Below are 21,906 nucleotides of genomic sequence, written 5' to 3' on the forward strand. Positions count from 1 at the left end.
ATGAATGGTCTCAGGATGCTTTACTATTAGCATGACACAGGACTGATGGTAGCGCTCACCTTGTCTTCTCCGGACAAGCTTTTTTCCGGATGCCCCAAACAATCTGACAGGGGATTCATCAGAGAAAATGACTTTACCCCAGTCCTCAGCAGTCYAATCCCTGTACCTTTTGCAGAATATCAGTCTGTCCCTGATGTTTTTCCTGGAGAGAAATGGCTTCTTTGCTGCCCTTCTTGACACCAGGCCATCCTCCAAAAGTCTTCGCCTCACTGTGCATGCAGATGCACTCACACCTGCCTGCTGCCATTCCTGAGCAAGCTCTGTACTGGTGGTGCCCCGATCCCGCAGCTGAATAAACTTTAGGAGACGGTCCTGGTCCTTGCTGGACTTTCTTTGGTGCCCTGAAGCCTTATTCACAACAATTGAACCGCTCTCCTTGAAGTTCTTGATGATCCGATAAATGTTTGATTTAGGTGGAATCTTACTGGCAGCAATATCCTTGCCTGTGAAGCCCTTTTTGTGCAAAGCAATGATGACGGCATGTGTTTCCTTGCAGGTAACCATGGTTGGCAGAGGAAGAACAATGATTCCAAGCACCACCCTCCTTTTGAAGCTTCCAGTCTGTTATTCGAACTCAATCATCAAGACAATGATCTCCAGCTTTGTCCTTGTCAACACTCACTGACATGATGTCAGCTGGTCCTTTTGTGGCAGGGCTGAAATGCAGTGGAAATGTTTTTGGGGGATTCAGTTCATTTGCATGGCAAAGAGGGACTTCATCTGATCCCTCTTCATAACATTCTGGAGTATTTGCAAATTGCCATCATACAAACTGAGGCAGCAGACTTTGTGAAAATTAATATTTGTGTCATTCTCAAAACCTTTGGCCACGACTGTAGTGCGACAARACCACTCATGGTCTGTTAAGTTCTCAACCTTTGATAGACCTGTTTGGTAGGCTGTTATTGTAAATAAAAATTTGTTCTTAACTGACTTGCCTAGTTAAATTTAAAAAATAAAAAATGTGTTGCGACAAGGTAGGAGTGGTATACACAAGATAGCCCTATTTGGTATAAGACCAAGTCCATATTATGGCAAGAACAGCTCAAATAAGCAAAGAGAAACGACTCAAGTCCATCATTACTTGAACACATGAAGGTCGGTCAATCCAGTCGCAAAAACCATCAAGCGCCATAATGGAACTTGCTCTCATGAGGACCTGTCACGCCCTGACCTTAAAGATCCTTTTTATGTCTCTATTTTGGTTTGGTCTCCAAAGTGAGTTGGGATGGGCATTCTTTGTTTTGTGTTCTATGTTTTCTATTTGTGTGTGTTTGGCCGGGTGTGGTTCTCAATCAGAGGCAGCTGTCTATCRTTGTCTCTGATTGAGAACCATACTTAGGTAGCCTTTTCCCACCTGTGTTTTGTGGGTAGTTGTTTCTGTTTTGTGTTTCTGCACCAGACAGAACTGTTTCGGTTTCGTTCGTTCTCTTTGTTGTTTTTGTTATTCAGTGTTATTAATAAATCATGAGCACTTACCACGCTGCGCTTTGGTCCACTCCTTCATGCAACGATGGCCGTTACAGGCCCGCCACAGGAAAGGAAGACCCAGAGTTACCTCTGCTGAGGATAAGTTCATTAGAGTTAACTGCACCTCAGATTGCAGCCCAAATAAATGCTTCACAGAGTTCAAGTAACAGACACCAGTAACCAGCATGGCTACTACAGCATTCTGCAGCGATACGCCATCCCATCTGGTTTGCACTTAGTGGGACTATCATTTGTTTTTCAACAGGAAAATAAACCAACACACCTCCATGCTGTGTAAAGGCTATTAGACCAAGAAGGAGAGGGATGGAGTGCTGCATCAGATGACCTGGCCTCCACAATCACCCAACCTCAACCCAATTGAGATGGTTTGGGTTGAGTTGGACTGCAGATTGAAGGAAAAGCAGCCAACAAGTGCTCAGCATATGTGGGAACTCTTTCAAGACTGTTGGAAAAGCATTACTCATGAAGCTGGTTGGGAGAATGCCAAGAGTGTGCAAAGTTATCATCAAGGCAAAGGGTGGCTACTTTGAAGAATCAAAAATATGTTTAAAACTTTTTGGGTTACTACACGATTCAATATGTGTTATTTCATAGTTTTGATGTCATCACTATTATTCTACAATATAGAAAATAGGACAAATTAAGAAAAACCCTTGAATGAGTTGGTGTCTCCAAACTTTTGACTGGTACTGCGTGTTACATTTAATTAGGTTTTAGAGCCATAAAGTAACTGAGGAAAAACAAAATTGCTACTGTGTATACCACTTGAATGAACTTTTTTTTGTCTAATGTCAACTCTGTCAGAGTGCTGAAAGATCTGATAGAATGGTTATGTTTTTATTGGGGATTTTCAAATGTACAATTTTCCATATTTTATTTTTAGAAGCATAAATACAGTGGGGCAAAAAAGTATTTAGTCAGACACCAATTGTGCAAGTTCTCCCACTTAAAAAGATGAGAGAAGCCTGTAATTTTCATCATAGGTACACTTCAACTATGACAGACAAAATTAGGAAAAAATCCAGAAAATCACATTGTAGGATTTTAATGAATTTATTGCAAATTATGGTGGAAAATAGTACACTGCTCAAAATAAAGGAGACACTAAACAACCACAATGTACTCCAAGTCAATCACACTTCTGTGAAATCAAACTGTCCACTTAGGAAGCAACACTGATTGACAATAATTTCACATGCTGTTGTGCAAATGGAATAGACAAAGGTGGAAATTATAGGCAATAGCAAGACACCCCCAAAAAAGGAGTGATTCTGCAGGTGGTGACCACAGACCACTTCTCAGTTCCTATGCTTCCTGGCTGATGTTTTGGTCACTTTTGAATGCTGGCGGTGCTCTCACTCTAGTGGTAGCATGAGACGGAGGCTACAACCCACACAAGTGGCTCAGGTAGTGCAGTTCATCCAGGATGGCACATCAATGCGAGCTGTGGCAAAAGTTTGCTGTGGTCTGTCAGCGTAGTTCCAGAGCATGGAGGCGCTTCCAGGAGACAGGCAGTACATCAGAGAGCGTGGTAGAGGCCGTAGGAGGGCCAACAACACAGCAGCACGGACCGCTACCTCCGCCTTTGTGCAAGGAGGTGCACTGCCCAGCCCTGCAAAATGACCTCCAGCAGGGCACAATGTGCATGTGTCAGCATATGGTCTCACAAGGTCTGAGGATTCTCATCTCGGGTACCTAATGGCAGTCAGGCTACCTCGGCGAGCACTGGAGGGCTGTGCGGCCCCACAAAGAAAATGCACCCACACCATGACTGACCCATCGCCAAACCGGTCGCTGGGGGATGTTGCAGGCGGCAGAACGTTCTCACAGCGTCTCCAGACTCTGTCACGTCGGTGCTCATGTTGCTCTTGTGCTCAGTGTGAACCTGCTTCATCTGTGAAGGCACAGGGCGCCAGTGGCGAATTTGCAATCTTGGTGTTCTCTGGCAAATGCCAAACGTCGCACAGGTGTTGGGCGTAAGCACAACCTACCACCTGTGGACGTCGCGCCTCATACCACCCTCATGGAGTCTGTTTCCGCGTTTGAGCAGACACATGCACATTTGTGGCCTGCTGGAGGTCATTTGCAGGGCGTGGCAGTGCACCTCCTTGCACAAAGGCCGGAGTACCCCACGCCCTCACCCAACCTCCGAGCGTCCTGTCTGGGTTGTGGACCCTTCGGCCTCTACCACGTTCCGACTGTACTGCCTGTCTCCTGGTTAGCAGCCTCCTGCTCTGGACACTTATTGTCAATCCGTGTTCTTCCTAAGTGGACAGTTGATTTCACAGAAGTAGTGATTGACTGAGTTACATTGTGTTGTTTAATGTTCCCTGTATTATTTGGAGCAGTGTATTTGTCAATAACAAGGTTTATCTCATACTTTGTTATATACCCTTTGTTGGCAATGACAGAGGTCAACGTCTTTCTGTAAGTCTTCACAAGGTTTTCACACACTGTTGCTGGTATATTGGCCCATCCTCCATGCAGATCTCTCTAGAGCAGTGATGTTTTGGGGCTGTTGCTGGGCACACGGACTTTCAACTCCCTCCAACGATTTTTTCTATGGGGTTGAGATCGGGAGACTGGCTAGGCCACTCCAGGACCTTGAAATGCTTCTACGAAGCCACTCCTTCGTTGCTCCGGCGGTGTGTTGGGATCATTGTCATGCTAGAAGACCCACGCACGTTTCATCTTCAATGCCCTTGCTGATGGAAAGAGGTTTTCACTCAAATCTCACGATACATGGCCCCATTCATTCTGTCCTTTACACGGATCAGTCGTCCTGTCCCTTGCAGAAAAACAGCCCAAAGCATGATGTTTCCACCCCATGCTTCACAGTAGGTATGGTGTTCTTGGATGCAACTCAGCATTATTTGTCCTCAAACACGACGAGTTGAGTTTTTACCAAAAAAGTTCTATTGTTTTCATTGCCATATGACATTCTCCCAATCTTCTTCTGGATATCATCCAAATGCCTCTCTAGCAAATTTCCAGACGGGCCTGGAACAAATCATGTACTGGCTTAAGCAGGGGGACACGTCTGGCACTGCAGGCGTTATAAGTCCCCTGGCCGGCGTAGCTGTGGTTACTGATGGTAAGCGCTCTTGTTACTTACTTTGGTCCAGCTCTCGGGCTCATGCAGTCATGCTCCGTCCGTAGTCTAGGATTCGGGATTTTGTTGCTCACCGTCTTCTTGTGATTCACTTTTGACCCCGACCGGGTGTGAGACGTCTTGCGTGGAGCCCCTGCGGTACGAGAGATTTCACTCATAATGCTCCCACTGTTTGTCTTACACAACCAAGCTGCTTTCCTATTGCAGACTTGTCAGTTTCACCGGTCCGCCAGGTGCGGCTCTACCAATTTTGTTTCTGTGTCCCTTGGACGATCTTTGGTCTTGGCCAGTACCGTGGAGTTTGCAAGGTCGTGACTGTTTGAGGTGTGGACAGGGGTCTATCATATACTGATTAACAAGTCTCACACAGGTGCCATTAATACAGGTAACGATTGGAGGGACAGAGGAGCCCCTTAAAGAAGAAGTTACAGCTCTGTGAGAGCAGAAAATCTTGCTTGTTTTAGGTGACCCAGCGAACATAATACTTATTTTCCCATAATTTGCAAAAATCTACATGTGATATTTCTGGATTTTTTTTAGTTGAAGTGTTTTTTTAGTTTTTAGTTTTTTTAGTTGAAGTGTACCTATGATGAAAATTACAGGCCTCTCTCATCTTTTTAAGTGGGAGAACTTGCACAATTGGTGGCTGACTAAATACTTTTTTGCCCCACTGTATATCTGTTGTCAACTCTGTCAGTGGCTTGTCAACTCAATATTTTTTGGTCAATATCCAGAAAAATATTTTAATCAATGTTCTGCAACATTAAACAATTTAAGTGTTTTCTGTGCTAGACCTAACAGGCTGACTACACCGCTCGCGTCGCAAAATACAATTAGAAATCTATATTATTCAATTATTGCACCCACACTGCTCGCACGAGCATCTGCGTTGCCAAGGGCTAAAATAGAAGTCAGTTCTAATTCTGACGCAGATCGCGCTGCAAGTCCTGCCTCTCCCATCTCCTCATTGGTTTATAGAAGCAGGTACCCACGTGCCATCTCCTCATTGGTTATGGGTGGGTGACTGAAAGACGAAATAGGTCAGTGACGGTAATGCACCTAATTTATGAAAGTTGCCAATAGCAATATAACATCAAGAGAAGAAAAAGCCTGGAAGGAGAAGAGATGACCAGAAACGATTCGGTTGACCGTTTTATGTGTGGATTAATTGGTGGAGTAGAGGACCTTAAGCATTCCAGGTAAAATAACAACTCAATGTTTATATCTGTTAAAGGAATTTCATTCCTATATGTTCATCAACCAATTCAATTAAAACACTCTGCCCATTTCTAAGAATTTGTAAGATACTTATTTGCATAAAATGGACAAAAAMCAGTCTCAAATTCAATCAATCAATAGCGTTTATTCTCGAGAGTACTGCCCATAAAATCATGTACATTAGTTTATATACCTCATTATTTCATCATAACTGTCTCTCCTCCTCTCGGATACAATGGAAATATAGTTCACAAGCCTTCCCACATTGTTTAACAGGTGGCAGACAATCTACTACTAGCCCAAGGTCTCTCCCCTCCCTGGGTAGAGACAGAATGTCCTGTAAGGAACACAGCATTCCAGCCGGTCTGACGATAGCTCCATTCGTTTCTAACAAGGAAAAGAAAGTCCTTGTTCTAATTCTTGACTAAAACGACACACATTATATTCAGTATTATGATTATAATAAGATTCATACATCCATACAGTAACATAGAACTATAACTAACCGGAATACTACTAAGTTAAATGTATACTTAATTTAGTCATTATTCATAAAAATCCCATAACAATATCCCAGGACAAATTAGCTAGCAATAGCAGCTAGCTAAATAGGACAAATTAGCTAGCAAGTGCAAGCTAGCTAACTAGATTGTCATAAATGTTTAATGCTTTTAATGTGACCTGTCCCCAAATTAATATAATTGGTTCAGAGTTTGTTTTGATATTTTAACCTGCGTGTTGTGATCACGTTTGGTGTGGGGGTACAAAATACATTTATGCACTATGGCGCACGATGGCGCATGCGCGCAGCCGGTTTGGGTTCCGTGTAAGGGATAATATTTGCTGTTTAATGTTGTTTTCTAGAAAATCATGTCAAAATGCTAACGAAACTAGCCCTGGAGCATTTAATAGTGCTATAAAACAAAATAAATATGTAATACAAATCTCCAATCTAATCTTAGAATTAAAAAATCAAGGCCTTCAAACACTTGTTCAACAATAATTATAAAAATAAAATCCCTTTTATTGTGTCTGCATTTTCTTAAGAATTTTCTGAAGAAAGATGCATTTTATGAAGATTTTTTTTATTAGGAGGTTGTTTCTTTACATGGTTTGATAGTTTGGTCTATAAAAACGTCTATTTTAAATGTTGTTAATATTAAGACAAATACAGTATTTGCGGAAAAAAAGTTGATTGTCACGAAATTGCGCTACGCCACTGCAGTACAGGAGTAACAGATAGCACCTCTGGGCTATACCTGGGTTCACTCTGCAAGGGGACAGTGCATGATAACACATCCAATTCCACATAGCCCATAGGTGTCACTGCACAATTGACATTGGAGAGTAATAGCTCGTATCCTGAAATAACACCCACTTTAATAAATGGCACCTAACGCCATGCGCGGAACAAAGCTACTCCGTCTCAGCCAGGTCCTTTACCGCTACACTCCACACAGCAAGCCACCAGTGCAGCCAGCAGAACAAAATCAAGTTAAGAGCTTCATCATCACCTTCACATTGAGCTGAGGACAAGAGCAAAGTGCCTCTGAGAAAGGTGGGTCAGGATTGGTGGGGTTAAGACGCAACAACCTTTTCACGCTTCACTGAGCCGGTCAGTCATCTATTGCAGAAGTATTGAAGAATGTAGCTATGATGGTACAGATGTAGGATCTTAGTTTGATCACCCTGTTGCAGGACATTTTAGACTTGTGTATTTGAGGCTTAAAAAAGGCTTCTGAAGTTTGTAATTTCTACTTTGAAATGTCAGACTTGATTTTCAACCCATTCAAAAATGTCCATTAATTATAATCTACATAATAATTCACACTTCCTGTTGCTGCAGGATATTTTACCTGCTGTAGCAAACTGGCTCAAATTACTTACTCCCAAATCTAGAAAAGAAGTCCTACTGCCTTTCATTTATTTACAGCCATTTAATATACCGTTACAATATTTTTTGTAATAGTCAATGGTTTATAAAGCATATGCTTAACCTTTTCACAGTGGATCAAACACACACCCCAACTAACTGGGCGTATTCATCCACACAGTGAAACACCATTAATAATTCAGCTGTTTGTTCCATTGCTGTTACTTTTGAGAGTGGCTGGCTGATTAGAACACACTACAACCCCACAGCTCATTTGATGAATATCTGCCCCCTTTTCTGCATTAGCCCAAACAACAGCACTTGGCCCAATCTCCTATCCCCATCTCCTCTCACTTCTAACAAGCTATGCCAGTAAAAGCCTTACCTCAGAGCTGCAGCTCCTGCTAGGCTTGTGATATTGCTCAATTCTCAGCACAACGTCACAATGTTTCAAAACCCTTACATGTATCACACATCTGGAAGTGAATCTGTTGTTGCTACTGCTTGCACTGTGGGGAAGTGTAGAACAACCGCAACACACCTGTTCCTATTGTTAGTATTGGAGGAGGGGAGACTCTGGAGAGAAAGTTCATGTCCAGTCTCTTGACAACAAGGTAGACGAAATCTGAGCAAGGGTTGCCTTCCAGAGAAACATCAGAGATTGTAACATTCTCTGTTTCACGGAAACATGGCTAACTCGGGATACGTTAGAGTCGGTACAGCCACCGGGTCTCTTCCCGCATCGCGCCGACAGAAACAAACATCTCTCTGGTAAGAAGAAGGGAGGGGGTGTATGCCTTATGATTAACGAGTCGTGGTGTGATCTTAAGAACATACAGGAACTCAAGTCCTTCTGTTCACCTGACCTAGAATTCCTTACAATCAAATGCCGGCCGCATTATCTACCAAGAGAATTCTCTTCGATTATAATCGACGGCCCTGAAAGAACTTCATTGGACTCTATGTAAACTGGAAACCACATATCCTGAGGCTGCATTCATTGTACCTGGGGATTTTAACAAGGCTAATCTGAAAACAAGGCTCCCTAAATTTTATCAGCATATCGAATGCGCGACCCGGGCTGGCAAAATTCTGGATCATTGTTACTCTAACTTCCGCGACACATACAAAGCCCTCCATCGCCCTCCTTTCGGCAAATCTGACCACGACTCCATTTTGTTGCTCACAGCCTATAGACAGAAACTAAAACAGGAAATGCCCGTGCTCAGGTCTGTTCAACGCCGGTCCGACCAATCTGATTCCACACTTCAAGATTGCTTCGATAACGTGGACTGGGATATGTTCCGGATAGCATCGAACAACAACATTGACATATACGCTGATGCGGTGAGCGAGTTTATTAGCAAGTGCATCGGTGATGTTGTACCTACGGCGACTATTAAAACCTTCCCCAACCAGAAACTGTGGATTGATGGCAGCATTCGCGCAAAACTGAAAGCGCGAACCACTGCTTTTACTCAGGGCAAGGCGACCGGAAACATGACCGAATACAAACAGTGAACCTATTCCCTCCGCAAGGCAATCAAACAAGCTAAGCGTCAGTATAGAGACAAAGTAGAGTTGCAATTCAACGGATCAGACACGAGACGTATGTGGCAGGGTCTACAGTCAATCAGGGACTACAAAAAGAAAACCAGCCCCGTCACGGACCCCGATGTCTTGCTCCCAGACAAACTAAACAACTTCTTTGCTCACGTTGAGGACAATACAGTGCCACCGACACGGCCCGCTACCAAAACCTGCGGGCTCTCCTTCACCGCAGGCAACATGAGTAAAACATTAAAACATGTTAACCCTCGCAAGGCTGCCGGCCCAGACGGCATCCCTAGCCGCGTCCTCAGAGCATGCGCAGACCAGCTGGCTGGTGTGTTTACGGACATATTCAATCAATCCCTATCCCAGTGTGCTGTTCCCACATGCTTCAAGAGGTCCACCATTGTTCCTATTCCCAAGAAAGCTAAGGTAACTGAGCTAAACGACTATCGCCCCGTAGCACTCACTTCTGTCATCATGAAGTGCTTTGAGAGACTATTCAAGTATCATATCACCTCCACCCTAGCTGACACCCTAGACCCACTCCAGTTTGCTTACCGCCCCAACAGGTTCACAGATGACGCAATCGCAATCACACTGCCCTAACCCACCTGGACAAGAGGAATACCTATGTAAGAATGCTGTTTATCGACTACAGCTAGGCATTTAACACCATAGTACCCTCCAAACTCGTCATTAAGCTCGAAACCCTGGGTCTCGACCCTGCCCTGTGCAACTGGGTCCTGGACTTTCTGACGGGACGCCCCCAGGTGGTGAGGGTAGGAAACAACATCTCCACCCTGCTGATCCTCAACACTGGGGCYCCACAAGGGTGTGTTCTCAGCCCTCTCCTGTACTCCCTGTTCACCCATGACTGCGTGGCCATGGATGCCTCCAACTCAATCATCAAGTTTGCAGACGACACTACAGTGGTAGGCTTGATTACCAACAATGACGAGACGGCCTACAGGGAGGAGGTGAGGGCCCTCGGAGTGTGGTGTCAGGAAAATAACCTCACACTCAACGTCAACAAAACAAAGGAGATGATCGTGGACTTCAGGAGACAGCAGAGGGAGCACCCTCCTATCCACATTGACAGGACAGTAGTGGAGAAGGTGGAAAGTTAAGTTCCTCGGCATACACATCACAGACAAACAGAAATGGTCCACCCGCACAGACAGCGTGGTGAAGAAGGCATAACAGCGCCTCTTCAACCTCAGGAGGCTGAAGAAATTTGGCTTGTCACCAAAAACACTCACAAACTTTTAGATGCACAATCAAGAGCATCCTGTCGGGCTGTATCACCGCCTGGTACGGCAACTGCTCCGCCCACAACCTTAAGGCTCTCCAGAGGGTAGTGAGGTCTGCACAACGCATCACCGGGGCAAACTACCTGCCCTCCAGGACACCTACACCACCCGATGTCACAGGAAGGCCATAAAGATCATCAAGGACAACAACTACCTGAGCCACTGCCTGTTCACCCCGCTATCATCCAGAAGGCGAGGTCAGTACAGGTGCATCAAAGCTGGGACCGAGAGACTGAAAAACAGCTTCTATCTCAAGGCCATCAGACTGTTAAACAGCCATCACTAACATTGAGTGGCTGCTGCCAACATACTGACTCAAATCTCTAGCCACTTTAATAATTCAAAATTGGATGTAATAAATGTATCACTAGTCACTTTAAACAATGCCCCTTTATATAATGTTTACATACCCTACATTACTCATGTCATATGTATATACTGTACTCTATACCATCTACTGCATCTTGCCTATGCCGTTCGGCCATCGCTCATCCATATATTTATATGTACATATTCTTATTAATTCCTTTACACTTGTGTGTAAAAGGTAGTTGTTGTGAAATTGTTAGATTACTTGTTAGATATTACTGCACGGTCGGAACTAGAAGCACAAGCATTTTGATACACTCGCATTAACATCTGCTAACCATGTGTATGTGACCAATAAAAGTTGATTTGATTTGACATAGCAATATTCCTGGAAGGGTCTGACTGTCCAGAACAAGGTTACTAGAGAACACATGTAAAACAAAGCACATCATTCACTGTCAAAACACAATAAAAAAATGTATGAATCCATATCAACCAACCAATAACAAGCTACATAGGAGCATCTGAACACACCTCAAAATCAGGTACATTGTGAAACAAAGAAAGGTCCTCTTCTGGAAAAGCAGCCCGACCTTGCATTCAAGACAATCCATCAAACAATATCTCCAAGCTTCCCCTGGCACAACAATAGAAGAGGAAGCATAAGGAAAATGGGAGTATTACACTTGAGGCATTTCCAGTTGAGAGCATCAGAGAGAAACATGGCAGAAGGGATGACGGTGGTGAAACAGAGCTGAGGTTGATTAAGACCTTCACAGCCCACTGGAGAACCCACATCATTCAGCTCTACTGTTGACTGCCCCTGCCTCTCTCTCCACAGACCCATCCCTCAGCTTGGTGCTTCCCAAACTTTTTACAGTCCCGTACCCCTTCAAACATTCAACCTCCAGCTGTGTACCACCTCTAGCACCAGGATCAGCGCACTCTCAAATGTTGTTTTTGCCATCATTGTAAGCCTGCCACACACACACACTATACAATACATGTATCAAACATAAGAATGAGTGTGAGTTTCTCTCACTACCTGGCTCGTGGGAAGGGACAAAGAGCTCTTATAGGACTAAGGCACAAATAAAAATACTCACTAATTTTGCTCTTTATTTAACCATCTTACATATAAAACCTTATTTGTTCATCGAAAATTGTGAATAACTCACCACAGGTTAATGAGAAGGGTGTGCTTGAAAGGATGCACATAATTCCGTAATGTTGGGTTGTATTGGAGTCTCGGGCAAATCATTTTCCACACACAGTCTGTGCCTGTATTTAGTTTTCTTCATGCAAGCGAGGGGCCGAAAATCCATTCTCGCATAGGTATGTCGTCGCAAAGGGCATCAGTGTCATAACAGCGCGATTAACCAAGGCAGGATACTCTGAGTGCAGCCCAATCCAGAAATCTGGCAGTGGCTTCTGATTAAATTCAATTTTCACTGAACCGCTTGTTGCAATTTCGATGAGGCTCTCTTGTTCAAATATTGGTAAGTGGACTGAAGGCAGGGCATGAAAAGGGATAATGAATCCAGTTGTTTGTGTCATCCGTTTCAGGAAAGTACCTGCATAATTGCGCACCAAGCTCACTCAGGTGCTTCGCTATATAACATTTGACATTGTCCATAAGCTTGAGTTTATTTGCACACAAAAAATCATACAATTATGGAAAGACCTGTGTGTTGTCCTTGTAAAGGCTGACAGGGAAGAGCTCCAACTTCTTAATCGTAGCCTCAATTTGGTTCCGCTCATTGAATATAGTTGTGGAGAGTCCCTGTAATCCTAGATTCAGATCATTCAGGCGAGAAAAAACATCACCCAGATAGGCCAGTCGTGTGAGAAACTCATCATTATGCAAGTGGTCAGACAAGTGAAAATGATGATCTGTAAAGAAAATTTTAAGGTCGTCTCTCAATTCAAAACAATTTGTCAATACTTTGCCCCTTGATAACCAGCGCACTTCTGGATGTTGTAAAAGTGTTACATGGTCACTGCCCATATCATTGCATAGTGCAGAAAATACACGAGAGTTCAGGGGCCTTGCTTTAACAAAGTTAACCATTTTCACTGTAGTGTCCAAAACATCTTTCAAGCTGTCAGGCATGCCTCTCGGTGGATGCTGCAGTGTACCCAAGTGGCATCAGGAGAAACTGCTTGCACGCACGTTACCACTCCGCTATGTCTCCCTGTCATGGCTTTGCGCCATCAGTACAGATACCAACACATCTTGACCACCAAAGTCCATTTGATGTCACTAAGCTGTCCAGTACTTTTTTCTACTGTTGTCCTGGTTTCCAGAAGAGGATGTCTTCCTTAATTGACCAGCCATAAACGTAACGGACATATACCAGAAGATGTGCCAGGCCCGCCATGTCTGTTGACTCATCCAGATGTAACGCATATAATTCACTGGCTTGTATGCGAAGCAGTAATTGTTTCAAAACATCTCCTGCCATGTCACTGATGCATTGTGAAACAGTGTTTGACGAAGGCATTGTCTGGATAGTTTTTTGGGGCCTTTTCCCCCAGCATTGTCCCAGCCATATCCGCAGCAGCAGGAAGAATGAAGTCCTCCACAATAGTATGGGAATTGCCTGTCATAGTCACTCGGTAGCTCACCATATAAGACGCTTCTAGCCCCTTCCTATTAATGTTATCTGTTGCTTTTATACATGTCTTACTACTCGAAAGTCATCTTAATTCTCCCTCAAAACTCCTGTGGCTTATTTTTCAAATTGGCATGTTTGTTTCTAAATGTCTGCGCAAGAGTGAAGGTTTCATCGAGTTGTGAGATAGTATTTTTGCACATAACACACTGTGGCTGAGTAAAGGCACTACTACCAATATAAGTGAAGCCCAAATCAATGTAGTTCATCATATTTGCACCTCTTCGATGGTCCAAAGTCCCTGTCTGTTGTTCGGTGCTTTCCCGGGTAAGGGGGCAGTAGCTCTTCGGCTACATCAGATTCACAACCGTCAGTGTCCATGCTAGCTGGGCTAACAACAAATGTAAAATGACTGATGCTAGCATTGGATGTGCTCGTGGAAGCAGAACTTGTGTTGTCGACAGGTGCAGGTGTAGTACTGCTGGTAGTAGCAGTACTACCAGTAGAGCTGGTATGTGTCTCTATGGACGCAGGCCTTACCTTTTTTAACCATTTATCAATTTTCGAGCAAATGGAATGAGCAGCAGCTACGTTTGGCTACATACGGACCGCTAGTGGAATTCCTGCGAGAGAATAACCGTTAACGTGATTGATGTTAATTATTTGACAAGGCTACTTGTATTTGACATTGTGTTGATATTTCGCTGAACACTAGATGGTTTAATTGTATTTTGGCAGTGAAACAAGGCTACTTAGGTGAGAGAAAAAACTCACCCAAATGTATTGGAAAATATAAATGGACTGTATATATATATTTCATCCAAACATAACAATGGTCATTATGGCCAAACAGTTCTAGTTCAGTTCTATTTTTGTTTCATCAGGACAGAAGACATTTCTCCAAAAAGTACGATCTCTGTCCCCATGTGCATTTGCAAACCGTAGTCTGGCTTTTTTATGGTGTTTTTGGAGCAGTGGCTTCTTCCTTGCTGAGCGGCCTTTCAAGTTATGTCGATATAGGACTCGTTTTACTGTGGATATAGATACTTTTGTACCTGTTTACTCCGGCATCTTCACAAGGTCCTTTGCTGTTGTTCTGGGATTGATTTGCACTTTTCGCACTAAAGTATGTTCATCTCTAGGAGATAGAATGCGTCTCCTTCCTGAGCAGTATGACGGCCTCGTGGTCCCATGRTGTTTAWACTTACGTACTATTGTTTGTACAGATGAACGTGGTACATGATTTTCCCATGATGTCAAGCAAAGAGGCACTGAGTTTGAAGGTAGGCCTTGAAATACATCCACAGGTGCACCTCAATTGACTCAAATGATGTCAATTAGCCTATCAGAAGCCTCTAAAGCCATGACATCATTTCTTTTGAATTTTCAAAGCTGTTTAAAGGCACAGTCAACTTAGTGTATGTAAACTTCTGACCCACTGGAATTGTGATACAGTGAATTATAAGTGAAATAATCTGTCTGTAAACAATTGTTGGAAAAATTATTTGTGTCATGCACAAAGTAGATGTCCTATCCAACTTGCCAAAACTATAGTTTGTTAACAAGAAATGTGTGGAGTGGTTGAAAAAACAGTTTTAATGACTCCAACCTAAGTGTATATAAACTTCCGACTTCAACTGTATATATATTTAAAAAATATATATGGGGAGGATTGTAAATGATGCAGACAATTACATTGATGGAAGGTACAATCTATTCGCAATATTAAAGCTGATCCACCCCCCCCAAAAAACAAAATATAATACACTGACAATCAGTGAGTTAGTCATTACTATGGGGATTGATTTCCTGCTAGTAGCAACCTGTAGTTGACTGAAGGGATAGCGGGAGGTGCTTTGGTGTGCATGCAGCACATAGTGATCCAATCTCTATCAGAGACTGACAACATGGGTCAATCACTCACTGTAGCATGGCACTGATAGCAGAGCCAGACTGCTCCTGTAATGGCTCTCATCCACCACCCAGCCCTTCAATTACGGTTATCATGTCAGGTTGCTCTGTCCCAATTGAATCAGCTCTGCCTCCCCTCCTACCCTCTCCCTCCCCCCCAGTCAGCCCTATCCACACGTAGTGGCAGTGAATATGTGAGGTAGGCGAGCAGAATGATGCCCTGTGTGTTCAGTGATGGTGACAGGTCCAAGTAGAGTACGTGACACTGTCAATAACCCTAACGACACGTTGTCAATAACCCTAACGACAGGCTGTCAATAACCCTAACGACAGGCTGTCAATAACCCTAACGACACGTTGTCAATAACCCTAACGACAGGCTGTCAATAACCCTAACGACACGCTGTCATAACCTAACGACAGGCTGTCAATAACCCTAACGCACTCTGTCAATAACCCTAACGACAGGCTGTCAATAACCCTTACGACACACTGTCAATAACCCTAACGACAGCTGTCAATAACCCTAACAACAGCTGTCAATAACCCTAACCGACACACTGTCAATAACCCTAACGACAGGCTGTCAATAACCCTAACGACACGCTGTCAATAAACCCTAACAACACGCTGTCATTAACCCTAACGACACACTGTCAATAACCCTAACGACAGGCTGTCAATAACCTAAACGACACGCTGTCAATAACCCTAACGACAGGCTGTCAATAACCCTAACGACACGCTGTCAATAACCCTAATGACAAGCTGTCAATAACCCTAACGACACGCTGTCAATAACCCTAACAACACGCTGTCAATAACCCTAACGACACACTGTCAATAACCCTAACAACAAGCTGTCAATAACCCTAACGACAGGCTGTCAATAACCCTAACGACACACTGTATCGACAGATAAGTTGCACGCTACCTTTTTCTCTACAGCCCTCTCTCACACACGGCTTTGTGTGAATGTTACTCTGAAACGAGACCAATTTCAGGAATTGGGCTTATTACATTGCAAATGGCTGTTTCCCCCTATGTCCACTGAGTTAGAACAAAAGGTTTGAACACTAAGCATTACTTCCAGTGGGTGGAGCAGGCCTTCCAGAGAATCTGTTTATTGCAACGTGTCAAACCTTACATAAGCCCCAATAGATGGGCCAAAGAAATCTCAGAGCCTTTAAGGAACAGCAAGCCAGGACGCTCCTTAGTGATGCTAGCAACTCCCCTGGGAATCTCTCCAGCGTAACAGTATCCTCGTCATTACCCCTCCATCCTTTCCCCCCCATGGTTACTCAGTGAAGGCCTACAGTAGTTACCTCATACTCCTCCGCCACCCATAGTTCCACTCCTATTGCCGCATTGACATACTAGCTCCTATACTCAATCTCCTCTCTCAGTGCTACCACTTCTACTTCTGTTCTTGTGGCCCTATTGTTTTTTTGCAAAGATACCATTTATGGTATAGTTCATTATAACATCCTGTATTGTTTTCCTGAATATCTATTGTAGACAATACTTCCCTTATGGAAAAACCACATGAATTTCACGTGAACACGTGTGAAGTGTTCCAAAAACTAATTTTCATGTGATCATGTGTGAAGTTATTGTGATAACAGGTGACCACATGTAAAACAATATATGATAACATGAAACTACACATGTGAAATCACATAGGTTATTTTACTGCTTCATATGCAATCATACAGTTATGGCTAAAATAATATGATTATGTAGCCAATCAGGGTTAGAAATTCAGTCATTCCCTGTCTCCAGTTCTGCATGATGTCATTAGAAAATTGAAAATACCTTACACACATTAAAATTGTGCTTCCTCATTAATCCACTGAGCATCAGGTTTGTCAGTTTGAAGCCGTGTGAACATTTAGCATGAGCCATTAGCTCAGTACTCACCCTGTTAGTACCACCACAAAGTCCATTACATTCCAGCCATTCCGAAGATAGGAGCCTTTGTGAAACGCAAAACCAAGGGCGATGATCTTAATGCCAGCTTCAAAACAAAATATTGCAATAAAATAGGGCTCTGTGTCATCCTGTTAAGACAAGAGAGGGTGAGACTGTAACCATTGATATCCATCATCATTAGTTTGTGAATAGGATTTTGTGAACATGATTTTACAATTATGGGCTGAATGTGAGTTAAAAAGCAATTTGATGGCTTCATATCATGACAGAGTGAGTCACATCTGACAGAGCCTTGGCCCATCTGGGGGAGTGGATCAATAAGAGGGTGAGGCACTTTGCTTGAAGGGAGTGACATTTCATTCTTAAAACAACCAGCCTGCCCCAAGCAGCTAAGTCTATTTGATTGGACAGAGGAGCTCACAGCATTTACCCTTTCAATGGCACGACTTAACAACAGAGTTCAATAGGAAGCCTAAAGTGGCTGTGAACAGGGAATCAAAGGCAGCTCTGTGTGATACTGGTGACCTGACTGAGCACAACTGGTGAGAAACCCCAGCTGCCTTCATGGGTAACATGCACAACGTGTCATTCAACTCTGTAATACTAGTGCTGTATGTAGATAGTATTCATGCATGTGAGAATATAATGACTGACACCTATCATTCCCTTGGCGAGAGGAGTACAGTTAACCAATAATCAACCAAATATGATATAATATTGGTATGGTACATGTAACCCATGTGATGGTTTCTTACCAAGCGCTCTGACATGGGGGTCTTGTCGCTGGCTGGTAGGTGCTGCTCCAAGGCAAGGACGATGCAGTTGGCTATAATGGTGGCCAGGATCAGGTATTCAAATGGAGTGAGACGGTTAAGAAAAACACACTGTATAAATGTTAGGCATAACTACCATATGCAATACATTAGAAGAAGTAGAAGAATCGTTCCTGACAGAAATATTCTGCAATTACCACATTCAAAAGCTGCTTAACAGAAGAGTACCATAAATTATACAAGAACTGAAGCATAATGACAATGGGTGCAGTAATAAGCTACCAAAACTGAATTGAGTTGCATTGGATCTCAGAATGCAACACTAAACATGTGTAACTGAGAGAAACTGAGTGATTTGTCAGTTGCTGCTGTTCCTGTAATTGCATGGTTGTTTATGGAGGCTATATCTCTCCTCTGGAAACATTGGTGCACAGAGGACTAGCACCTCACCTCAGCCAATGGGATACAGTACATCAACAGCCAATGTGACATCATTCACTGGTCTAGGGCTGCTACAATGGCCCCATGACCCTAGAATCTAACTCAAGGGAGAAGATAGAAATAGTGCATAGTGGTTTGGAAAGACACAGGTAAGCTAAAGGCTGAGAAGTGTTTACTCAGCACCAGAGTTAACCAAGCAGTTATGCAAGTAATGGATGCCATAAAACAAATGTATGCACATTAATTGCAATACCTCAAAAGGTTAATTAATCAAATCTCATGAAATAGTGCTTCAGGAGTGACGGTTTCTCTATGCACAGTTTTGACAAACTGTAGAGGATATTGGTATCCCTCATTTGGAAAAGTATCTAAAATATCTCATATCAACAGGTGGTCAACACTGCCAGAGCATTTTATGGGACATAAAGGACAATATTAATCAATTTTGCCATGAAATCAAATTGGTTGTGTAAACTAAACTACATACACAACTAACTTCCAAGCTTTTGTTTATCCCTATTTTTGTTCCAATGCCTACCAATAATAGCCTACACCGGAGTTAGTGTCTAAACATGATCATTCTATGTTTGACTGTGAGAGAAATCGACCAGCACTTAATTCTTATGGATCACTGCTTTGATAGGACACGCACGCAAAATAGCCTGTCTGTGTTTAATAGACAGCCTTCCCGCTAGTTTCCCATTTATTGTTGAGCAGCATTTTGCGCGTGGGTAAGTTTAGCACCTTGGAGAGCGCTGGTGCTGAAACGTGTACACAGTAGCTACTGTAGGTTACGTGATATAAAACACCTAAATTGTTTTGGTTGCTAGGAGAGACTTGGTCCCAGAAACAAATGGAGCGATGCCGCAGCTATTTGATATGTAACAATGGCATAGTTCCCTGGGCAGACTATCACATAGGCTTGTTTACTTAGCCCATATACCGGAATCGATTGCATTAGGAAAGTAGAACGTAAAATGGGTAGGCCTAATCACTTATAAATGTATRGTGCTTCACAAAATCCAGTCAAAATATCCGGCTGAACAGTATCACCAATTACCCCATTGTAGTGGGTTCTCTCATCTGAGAGTGGTTACAGGCTATATAGGGCTACTGAGATGGGTTATACTGTATTGCAAAGTCAACAGCTGTTGTTCGTCCATGCCATATTACAGCCTACAACAAATTAACTTAAAACCATGCCCTATAGTCTAGAACTTTTCCCCCTGTGCACAATCACGTTGACATTAAATCCCACTGATAAGCTTATAAACAAATATTGCACTGGTACCAGAAATAGGTTGTTTTAAGCAAAAAAGGATATGGCCATTCGGTAATCTTTTGGGCATATTTCCGTATGATACAGTCCTCACTAAAGATGAATAGAGACCGGTTGACAGTAAGACAGCTCTGCTTGACAGGGATGGGGTTGTAAATGGCCATTGTCCTGGCTCGTTGGGCCATTGATTGTTTGTACACCCTAGGGCCGCTTGGGGGGCCTGCTGGCCTACCTGCCACTCTTGGTGGGCCCGCTTGACAGACCCCTCCACGCCGGTTAGATAGTTCCTCTTCGAAGCGAGCCATTCTAGAATCGCACAAATCTTACTCAAATAATCTAAACTGACACTAGATAAAAGATAGAGAAAACGCATCACAACACACACAGTTGTTCCAGCCACGCGATCCTTTCGGTGTGTGGAATGTTCAAGAGAATATTCAACAAATAAAAGGAAGTATTTTTCTTCAGAGATTCTGTTTGGTTGTCTCCGCCTTGTTACTTCCCATAATGTCAATTGTCCAGATGTCCAAATGATATGAAACATGAAGGATAAAGTTTATATTTCCATGTCACATATTTGTCCATTAGTGTTCTTCTGGCTGAATGGCTATATATATATATGTCCTCTTTCACTGGGCTATAAGCTTTAAAAAAACATCCAGTTTAACACATGTCGAGCGATGACAATTCGCATAACATAAGGCTATGACTGCATAGCTGACTTACAATACGGTCCACATAAAATAGATGCATTTATCTGGTGTTTCCGACTCGATTGGTTTGCCATTGCGCGTTCAAGTTAATCTTTTTTATTACTTCCTACGTTTCTTATCAAAACGAGGTACCTCACATGATCCGTTCCATTAATCTCCCTATTAATTCGGGCACGGTGTAACGAGAAAACACGGAGTTGGCACCTCTGCTTCCGCTAAATCACTCCCTGGCAATGTATAATGTAACCACTTTCTCCAGCCAGTGCTCCTTATGAATCGACACACGTGACTAAAAAGACGCCAGGCAGTGGCTCCACCTGTACGGTCTCTGTATCCATAGCACCAGGGAGAAAGAAGGAATCAGTTCCTCTCACTCTCCCTGATCAGAATAATCACGGATGTTTCTTGAGAAATCGCGTCAAACAATGCAAATATTGAAATAATGAACCCACTCTCCCCAAAAATGTATTAATTTTTTCATTATATATTTTTTCATAATATCATCCGCTATCTCCTGAAATGTTGCTGTCCTGGGCATTAGTGATGTGCGGGTTGACTAATAGCGTCATGAAATATTGTGTGGATGAAGGGCTGGTGGGTGGCGGTCGGGTCATAATTTGTTTGGGCCATCTGACATTAGTGCGTAAACCTAAACTTTCGGGCATAACTTTACGCGCCGAATATCCAACACGCCAATCGCTTTTGAGAACCTGCAGAAAAAGTTCATGTAGATCCACTGAGGCAGAAAAGACAATGTTTAAGATTAATTCAATAAGAGAAAATATGCGAAATGGAGAGTTGAAAATAAAGAGAAGGGAGGGCCAAAAAAGTAATGTTCGGGAAAAATTTGATGAAGTACTAAAAAAAATGTGATAGCAGTGCCGGCTATGTTATGTGTGACGATTGTGAGGCGCTATACAAATTCGACAGTCACAAGACCGGGACTTCAAATAGGTCTAAGGCACGTCAAGGGAACTGTAGCCTACTTTTGAGATGGGTGAAATGAAATGTGGACACTGACTGTAACTCTTCACATAGTCTTAATATGACCTGCAAAATTTCAGTGCCAACAGAAATTATATTTGAATTTTATAATTTGGCATTTTTATTTGGATATTGAATTAGGATGCAATATTTTTTGAATGTTTAATGCACAAATTGAATTCATAAATGTAACTTTTATTTCATGATTTTAAATTGAACTGAATTAATATTGCATTACATTTCAATTTAATACTCAAATTAAGTATTTATATATTCAGTTTAAATACAGTAGATATTGCAAGTCTGTAACAAGTTTGCAAACCATCATTTC

The 21,906-nt window shown here is 42.8% G+C and overlaps 1 protein-coding gene across 1 annotated transcript in view; it reads right to left on the reverse strand.

Annotated features, from left to right (window-relative positions):
• Positions 1-20,525, reverse strand: part of cacna1ba (calcium channel, voltage-dependent, N type, alpha 1B subunit, a) — a 169,524-nt gene extending 148,999 nt beyond the window's left edge. Inside the window, 3 exon segments of the mRNA XM_070446966.1 lie at positions 17,374-17,513; positions 18,141-18,246; positions 19,924-20,525. Coding sequence (XP_070303067.1) covers positions 17,374-17,513; positions 18,141-18,246; positions 19,924-20,183 — 506 coding nt within the window. The 5' untranslated portion in view covers positions 20,184-20,525.
• Between the last annotated feature and the right edge of the window lie 1,381 nt (positions 20,526-21,906).

This window comes from Salvelinus sp. IW2-2015, linkage group LG15 (assembly GCF_002910315.2).
Source record: "Salvelinus sp. IW2-2015 linkage group LG15, ASM291031v2, whole genome shotgun sequence".
Lineage (NCBI taxonomy): Eukaryota > Metazoa > Chordata > Actinopteri > Salmoniformes > Salmonidae > Salvelinus > Salvelinus sp. IW2-2015.